The sequence below is a fragment of the Chrysochloris asiatica genome, unplaced genomic scaffold, assembly GCF_000296735.1.
Source record: "Chrysochloris asiatica unplaced genomic scaffold, ChrAsi1.0 scaffold00007, whole genome shotgun sequence".
Classification (NCBI taxonomy): Eukaryota; Metazoa; Chordata; class Mammalia; order Afrosoricida; family Chrysochloridae; genus Chrysochloris; species Chrysochloris asiatica.
Window position 1 is genome coordinate 26664058 of NW_006408525.1, and position 9334 is coordinate 26673391.

General features: G+C 41.0%; 1 protein-coding gene across 1 annotated transcript; it reads right to left on the bottom strand.

Moving 5' to 3' along the window:
* Nucleotides 1-5262: 5262 nt before the first annotated feature.
* Nucleotides 5263-5631, bottom strand: LOC102837128 (keratin-associated protein 17-1-like). Its single transcript, XM_006832621.1, has one exon. It carries the CDS (start codon nt 5629-5631, stop codon nt 5263-5265), a length of 369 nt encoding a protein of 122 aa, XP_006832684.1.
* Between the last annotated feature and the right edge of the window lie 3703 nt (nt 5632-9334).

Genomic DNA, 9334 nt, shown 5'->3' on the forward strand with positions numbered 1-9334 from the left:
TGCTGTGTTAATATGTTAATTTTGGTTCTTTCCTCTTTTTGGCTGTGTGCATTTATCACAATAAATTGTCCTCTCAGCACTGCTTTCACTGTGTCCCAAAAGTTTTGGTATGTTGTGTTTTTATTCTTATTTGTTTCTAGGAACTTTGTGAATTCACATTTAATTTCTTATTTTACCCAGTCGCTTTGGAGCAGGGTGTTTTTCAGTTTCCATGTGTTCAACTTTATTGTCTTGGTCTTCTTATTGTTGATTTCTAGTTTTATAGCATTGTGGTCTGAGAAGATTCTCTGCAGAATTGTGATGTTTGTAAATTTATGGAGGCTTGCTTTGTGACCTAACACATGGTCAATTCTGGAATATTTTCCATGCGTACTGGAGAAGAATGTATATTGTATTGTTGTTGGATTGAATGCTCTGTATATATAAGGTCAAGTTGGTTGATTGTGTTGTTTTGTTCCTCTGTAACTTTGTCAGGTTTCTTTCTAGTTGTTCTGTCCCTTTTCGAGAGTGGCATGTTAAAATCTTCCACTATAATTGTAGATTTATCTATTTCTTTCTTCAATTCTAGTAAGGTATGTTTCATGCATCTTGGTGCTCTTTTATTGGGAGCATAGATATTTATTATGGTTATGTCGTCTTGCTCAATTAACTCTTTGATCATGAGCTAGTGTCCTTCTTTGTCTCTTATGCTGGTTTTTATCTTAAAGTTTACTTTGCCGGAGATTAGTATTGCCACTCCTGCTTGTTTATTGTTGCAATTAGCTTGGTAAATTTTTTTCCATCCTTTAAGTTTTAGTCTGTTTTTGTTTTTGTGTGTAAGGTGTGTCACTTGCAAACAGTGTATTGAAGGGTCTTCTTTTCATATCCATTCTGCCACTCTCTGTCTCTTCACTGGTACATTCAATTCATTGACATTCAATGTAATTATTGATATGTATGAATTAATTGCTGCCATTTTAATACTTTTTGATAGTGCTGTTTTTCTTTGGTTCTGCATGCCTTCTTGTGTTGGGTTTGTGTTTTTTGTGCTATTTTTTGTCGGTTTCTTCTTAGTTTTCATGTTTGCATGTTCTGCTTGGAAGTTCATTTTCATGGTAAGTTGTGAAGTATTAACTTTCTTTTGGGGGCCTTATAGTCTACTAACTTTTCTCTCCATTTAAGAGAATCCATTTTATCCTGTGACTTACCTGACATCCTCACCACCTGGGTCTCTGTTGCTACATTTGTCCCTTCTTTTAGATTGAAATAATTTTGATCTTTGGTTGACCTCTCAGCTCCTTTGAGTTTGTTGTTGTAGTCTTGTTCTGTTCTGGACTCTGTTATCTGTTGGCTGAGTTCCATGTGGTGTTGCCATGGCTATTAATCTCTGGTTGTTGTCTGTTCTTGTTTGTTTTCAGTCCAAAGAACTCCCTTTAGGATGTTGTGAAGTGCTGGGTTGGTTTTGATAAAGTCTCTCAGATTCTGTTTATTGTGGAATGTCTTGATCACACCATCATATTTGATTGATTGTTTTTCTGGATAAACAATTCTTGGTTGACAGCTTTTTCTTGTAGGGCTTTGTATATGTCTCCCGATTGCCTTCTTGCCTGCATGGTTTGTTCTGAAGATTCAGAGCATAATCTGATTCGCTTGCCTTTATAAGTAACATTTCTCTTCTCCCTGGCCACTTTTAATGTTCTCTCCTTGTCTCTGATTTTGGAGAGCTTGATTATTATATGTCTTGGTGATTTTCTTTTGGGGTCTATCCTTCCTGCGGTACTTTCAGCTTCTTGAATGTTTATCTTCTCATCTTTCAAGATGTTAGGGAAATTTTCTTCCAGAAGCTCTTCAACTATCTCCTCTGTGGACTTCTCTGATTTTTCTTGTTCTGCAATGCCAATAATACTTAAGTTGGTCCTCTTCCTGTTATTTAGCATGAATCTTAGATGCTCTTCAGATTTTTTATCCTTTTTTCTGCTTGCTATTCTGTCTTAGCAGTATTGAGAGATTTGGTTTCCAGCTTGCTAGTTCTGACTTTCATCTCTTCATTCTGCTCCTTTCCTCTTTCAGTGTATTGTCCATTTGTGATATTTTATTATTAATCATCTGGACCTCTTTTTGCAGGTTTTGAATTGTTTCCAATGTTGCATCAATCTTATTTAATTACTCTTGTAGTACTTTCCTGACTTCTTCCTTGTTTTCCTTCACCCCTTTTCGGAGCATTTGAATTTGTTTCCATATCATTCTGAATTATTTCTCAGGCATATCAAAAACCTGCTCTTCCTTTTCTAGAAAAGCTTTGTCTGTTTCCAGCTCATTTGTCTCAGCTACTCTCTTCTGTTTTAGGACATGTTTCGATATCATTTGTTGTTTTTTGTATGTCATTTCCCAATTTATGTTTTTTGTTTTGTTTTAAAGCTTAAGTGAATGTTTGTTGTTTATTATTAAGCTTACTGAGTGTCTCTTGGTGAAAATGATCAGGAGATAGTCTTCTCTATTTGCACATGTAACACAGGCTGAACAGGTATGAGAGGGAGAGTGTCAGTATATCCACAAATATATAAGGTTTTTACAGAGGATGTTTGTACATGGGTATTTACCTTTGTTGCAAACACACCTATGAATGTGAAGGAACATGTTGTTGTTATTGTTAAGTGTCATCAAGTAAATTACAGGTTATAATGACCATGTATAAGATTTACCAGGAGCAGCTGATGGGTTTGAACAGGTGACCTTATAGTTCACAGTCCAGTGCTTAACTTACAGCACTGTGGTAGAGTATGTTATGTTGTTAAGTGCCATCAAGTGGGTTCAGACACATAGTGACCCTGTATAGGGTTTCTGAGTTGCAGCTGGTAAATTTGAACCACCCACCTTGCAGTTCAAAGAGACCTTGTGGCCCAGTGAATTATCCACAATGTCAAACCAGGACTCTGTGGTGGAACATACAGGGGACAAAATGTTGAAAATTTCTCAGACATTACCAAACACCTTGAGGTAATGATATCAGGGCCACAGTCTCCAGGAACACCAACTTCAATTGGTGTAACATAGTCCACAAAGACAATGTTCTACACCCTAGTTTGGTGAGTAGCCACTGGAACCTTAAAAGCTCATGAACGACCATCTAAGTTGCAACTATTGATCTCTCCATGTGCAGAAGAAGGAAGATTGATGAAAACTGAAGATATTTGGAATCAATTAGACTAATAGACTAATGGAACTGCGAATATCAGTCTGTACAACTCTGAGACCAGAAGAAGTAGATGGGGTTGTGCTACCACTACCAATTGCTCTGAAAGCAACCACATTAGAAGGTGCTGGGAGACAATATGCAGCAAAACTCAAAATTATCACACACACAAAAAGACCGGCTTACTGGTCAAAAAGAAACTGGAGGAATCTGAGACTATGGCCCTCAGTCACCCTTCAGGTCTGGAATAAAACTCACCCTCGTGGCCCAATTTTCAATCGAGCAGTAGATAGATAGATAGGGAAGAAGATAGATAGACAACAACAGTAGTGAGACATACTTACCAAAGAATGGTCACCCAACCATTCAAGATCAAAAGGGGACAAGGTTCAGAGCATTTTGAAAGGAAGGTGGAATGGAAATAGGAACCACAGGGAGGAAATGGAATAATTTGTTACAAGGAGGGGACTGAAATCATTGAGATGAAACCAAGTGTGTGATTTGTTGGATGTCAAACAGATGATCTGCTCTTTAAACCTTCACTCAATTCTCAATAAAAAGTTTTAAAAGAAAAAGAAATGAAAAAAAAAAAAGAAACATAAAATAATTAAAGCATCATGATCCAAGTTTGATTTGTGAATATGCTTTGAAAGGAATCAAGAAAGATGTGCATCAATAGCAAGGTCTGAGTGGTGAGAGTTCTCTTGTTATATCTTTTTGTTTCTTTTCATTTTCATATTTTATCTGATTCTAGAAACATTGCTGTGCATATAATAAGAGGGGAGGATGTGTTTTTGTTTACTTGGTTGTTTAATAAAACATTGCTTTGGAGGAATAAAAATAAATGCTGTTCTCTCAACAAAGAGCAAAATTAGTTTTATTCTATATGTAGTTTAAGATGGCCTTCAGCAGGATGCTGACACAATGGCTCAGTGGCTTTTTAACCTTCCGACTGTATTCTCAAACTCCTGGGCGAGGCCCAGCCTACCGGATGGACACTCACCATTGTTGTTTCTGAGACTCAAGCAGAAGGAACACAGCTGGCTCCAGGAACCCCCCCTCAACCCTCCCCCAAAAATCTAACTCAGAAACATGAGACAGCAAAGCACGTGGTTAGAGGAGGAACTAGACTGCTTAGAGCATCTTCGGAATCTGTGGGTTTGTAGGGAACCCTTTCCAGTGAGAACCAAGCTTGTTTTACCAAAAAATGCTACCCTGACCTTGCCAGAGTGCTGACCAACCTGCAAACCTCCTGCAGCAGGATTCCCAGGGGATTGTAATGCACAGGAAAGAAGTCATGCCCCTCCTTCTAGACTAACTATGAAGAGCATCAACTTTGACCAGAAACTTTAAAAAATGTGGGTGCCAGGGTCCCTCTCCCCAGAGCTAATGGTGATGAACCCAAGAATCTGTATTTGTAAGAAACCTCCCCGAATGAATCACGTACAGCATATGGAAACTTCAGTCTACAGTTGTGGTTCTCAAACTTCAGTGGGTAAGAATAACCTGGGAGTTCTTGTTAAAACACAGATCCCAGGCCCCATGCCCATAGATTCTGACACTGCCTGTCTCAGGAAGGGTCTCCAAATCTCTAGTTTTAACTGGCCCCCAGGTGATCCTGATGCAGGATTTTAAAAAAAAAAAAAACCAAAACCCTCCTTTGATGCCAAATTGTCTGGCCAGATCCAAGTAGGAGGTGAAAGAAAAGGCAGGAGGACTAATTAGGTTATGCCAGCATGCTTGAATTTATTCAGAAGTTAACAAAGGAATTTTTTTTGCATCTCAAAAGCAGCAGAAAGCTGGGAAAGGAGGTCAGTCCCAATGACACCTTGAGTAAAAGGATGCCATTTCACTTCAGGAACAGAAAGCCACAGGGGCTGTGGGGGATCACCTGGGGTGGGACCCGGTTCCAATCTCTCAGCAGCATGGCTCTTGTTCTCAGTGCCTAGAAATGCCTGGGCTCCTTTACATTTAACCCGGGAGGCAGGACACTGGCTCAAAGGCGTGAAAGATCCTGGAGACAAGGGTTCCCCATCTGGAGCAGATGGAGTGTTTCACTGGGACTGCCTCATTGGTGGTGACCCAAATCTTCATTTCGTGTCGCAGCATACTGGTGTGGGCTGGCAGCAAACAGGGCCACAGCACCCTGTGGAGCCACAGCAGGAGCCACAGCAGCCTCCACCACAGCCTCCACAGCCGCCTCCACAGCAGCCTCCACCGCAGCCTCCGCAGCCGCCTCCTCCGCAGCCTCCACAGGCGTCACAGCCTCCACAGCCGCCTCCACAGCCTCCACAGCCTCCCCCACAGCCACAGCAGCCTCCTCCGCCACAGCCACCTCCAGAGCCACAGCCGCAGCAGCCAGCGCAACAACCACAGCAGCCCGTGGGCTGGCAGCAGCACGTCTCACAGCATTCCTCCTGAGCGCAGCAGGTGAAACAGTCCGGTGGGCAGCACCCCATGGTCCCGGATGGTCAGGTCCAGGTCAGCAACGTGGCCAGAGTTCCCCAAATCTGACAGTGGCCAGCTGGCCAGCAGCTTTTATACCCCCACACCCGAGGGTGTTGACACAAAGCACAGGATGTTTTCTTTGTTATTATTTATGCCAGTTTCCATAAGAACGGCTTATTAGCTAGCTGTTTATTTTCCAGTCCTGAGTACCTCAACTCATAAAAAGGCCTCACTCGTCCCAACTGCTGTTTGTCCAAAGGTAAAAATACATCTTCCCAAAGACCTGTCATCATTAGCCAAACATCCCCAGCCTTCATTAGCCTAGGTTTCTGAGAGGAAGGGGAAGCTGGCCACCAACTAACTCTAGCTTTGGAATGGTGGACTCCTCTCCCACATCTCTGGCACAGTTTGACATTTGACCCCTTTTCTTATTGGATGCTGGTGATAGAAAACCAGAAAAATAAAGGAGGATGTCTTATTCCTTTTGCTCCAGGCAGAGGCTTCTGGAGATGGTCTTGCCATGTGGCTCCTCCCAGATGGAAATGGTATCCCTGGATCAGCCCACAGGAACAAGGCAAATATTTGTGTCTGTGTGTGGTATGTGGAGTGTGCCACACATTTGTTTGGACTTGGCCAGTGAGCATCAATTATGAGTAATGACTGCCCTGCCAAAATGGAGCCACTCATCAGGAGACCAGGGAATCACGTTCTCCTGGCTGCACTGCGAATTGAATCGAGCGTTCATACTTCTCTCTAAGTGGGCTAGGAAGCAGTTGTCAGCCCCAATCCTCTGTTTGGTAGAAGGAGAAGGAAGGGATGAAGAAGGAGGAGGAGAGATGGCAGGGAAAGGAAGGAAGGGAGGGAGGCAGGAAGAGGAAAAGAAAAGGAAGAAGGAAAGAAGGAAGGAAGGAAAGAGGAAGCAAGCCAAGAGATCACTGATAATCCAAAGCACAGCATTAAATTGGGAATGTTGTATACCTTTGTGAAAAGAGATCCAGCCTTTACATTCTGACAGAATGAGGTACTGAGTTACAAAGTACCCAGAGTGCCTTCCCAGGGAATAAAAAACTTTTGGAAGAGATCACACTACAGAAAATTCAGGTCCGCATGTAAATTCTGAGAAGGCTCAAACTTCCTGTCCCTATCTTTGGGCTTTGGTACCTTGTCATCCTCTCGGAATGATAATGGCACCCTTAGAACCTACAGGCTTGGCCCTCTGGTATGCAACACCCTAAGAGGGCTGAGGATCTGGATCAGGGAGAACAGCTCCTCTCCTTCAGTTTTACTTTCCTTTATACATGGGGCTGGAAGCAAGGCAGCCTCTAAGAAGGGCTGAGAAGTAGAGAGGCTATGCTTAGATCTGACATGATGCTCAATCTTCACTGGGCATAGCATTTAAAACCAAGAACCCCAAAAGACCTAGGCATTTCTGAGCCTGGTTTTACATCAGAGTTGCCTTGAGTAGTTGGGGTGGGGGAGGGGGCTTTGTAAGAACACAAAGGCAAGTCAAAAAGTATTGCTACTAGGCTCCCAGTTAATACATGCACAGATTCATTTCGAACAAAATGTGTTTAAACATGTCTCTGCAATCAGTGGATGGCTGAAAAAGTTCTCTCAATAATACATTTCTCTTAATCTCTTTAGGGGGCCTTCATTAAAAAAAAACAAGTCCATTCAAAACAATCCTTTCAGAGGGGATCTGCTGGGTCGATTAAATTCAAGACAAAGAGGTCAGATTATGACAACTGTTTTTTTATGATTCCACAGAGCTAAGAAGGATATCATGTTTGATAAAGTGGAGGATCAGAGAAAAAGAGAAATACCCCCAGCAAGATGGATTGGCAAAGTGGCAGCATCAATGGGCTCAAGTGTGGCAACAATTTTGAGGTTGGCCCAGGATCAGGCAGTGTTTCGTACTGTTGTGCATAGGGTCACTATGAGGCAGTAATGACTCGATGGCACCTAACAACAACAAAAATGATCTTGATATATATTCTCCAAGGAATAGCATGATCATGAGGGCTTACTATGAAGTTTTAAGAAATTGAAAACTGCACTGGTAAGAAAAAGGTCAGGAAAGTTGTGTGGAGGATTTTTTTTCCCCTCACAATGATGCACCTGCTCATCTTTTGAGGATAGCAAACACTGTCCTACAAGAATTTCATGGGAAACCTTACCCTAGCTACCCTACAACCCTGATCTTGCCCCTTTATGCCTCTTTTTGCTCCCCAAAATTAAAGGCCATTTAAAAGTAACACAATTTGAGTCCCTTGAGGATGCCCAAACTGCCATTTTGACATGGCATAAAACAATGAGGACAGTAGTCTTCAGAGCAGGATTATTGTTGTTGTTAGGTACCAGCAAGTCAATTCTGGCTCAGCAACTCTATTTACAATAGAACGAAACATGGCCCCATCCCGCACCATCCTCACAATTGTTATGTATGAGCCAATTACAGCCACTGGATCAATCCATCTCATTGAGGATCTTCCTCTTTTTTGTTGACCTTCTACTTTATCAAGCAGGATATCCTTCTTTCAGGGACTGATTCCTCCTGATAACATGTCCAAAGTACATGAGATAAAAATCTTACCATCCTCACTTCTAAAGAGCATTCTAGCTGTACTTCTTTCCAGACAGATTCTGTGGTTTCTCTGACAGTCCAGTGTAATTTTTAAATTCTTCATCAACTCCATAATTCAAACTCATGGATTCTTATCCAGTTTTTTGTGCATATGAAGTGATTGAAAAATACCATGTTTTGGATCAGACATACCTTAGTTCTCAGTGTGACATCTTTGCTTTTTAACACTTTAACGAGTTCTTTTGTGACAGAATTGCTCTTTTGATTTGATTTTTTTTTTGGGCTCCTGATGTGGCGCTGTAGGATCAGTACTGGTCTGTGAACCACAAGGTCAGCAGTTCAAACCCACAACTGCACCTCAGAAATCGTATACAGGATCACTATGAATCAGAACGAACTCAACAGCATTTAATAACAACAGTAATAGTTTCCATGAGTGTTGATTAGGATCCAAGTCAAATTAAATCCTTGACAACTTGAATCTTTGCGGAGAGTTTTGCTCTTGTTGGAAACTGATATCTCTGGTTGCCTATTTTCAGTCCTGTAGATTTGTTTTCTTTGGGATATTTCTAAATCTTGGTTGAGTTCTGGATGATATTGTCATGTATGTTAGTCTCGTTTTGTTATCTGCTGTTGCTGGTTCTCTGTCCAAAGAACTCCCATTAATATTTTTGTAGAAATTGTCTGGTTTTTGCAAATTCTTTTAATTTCTGCTTATCTGAAAATATCCTGATTGCAACATCATATATGATGGACAGTTTTTCTGGGTAGATGATTCTTGATTGGCATGTTTGTTTGTTTTTTCTTTTAGAGTTTTATATATGTTGTTCCATTGTCTTCCGGCCTATATGGTTTTTGCTGGGAAGTCAAACCTTAGTCTCATTAGGTAATTTTTTTTGATAGGTAATATTTCATTTTTCACAAGATGCTCTCAGTATTCTTTCCTTATCTATTGTTTTGAAAAGTTAGTTTAAAGTGGTTTTCTTTGGGGTCAGGCTTTCAGTGAATATGTTCTTGTCCTTCATAATGATCAGAAAGTTTCCTTGCAAAAATTCTTTATTATTATTTTTTTAATGTTTTTATTGTGAATTGAGTGAAAGCTTACAGGGCAGATCATCAGTTTTACATAA

Excerpts from the sequence above, each read along its gene's own strand:
- LOC102837128 (XM_006832621.1), bottom strand. The coding sequence starts at position 5,631 with ATGGGGTGCTGCCCACCGGACTGTTTCACCTGCTGCGCTCAGGAGGAA.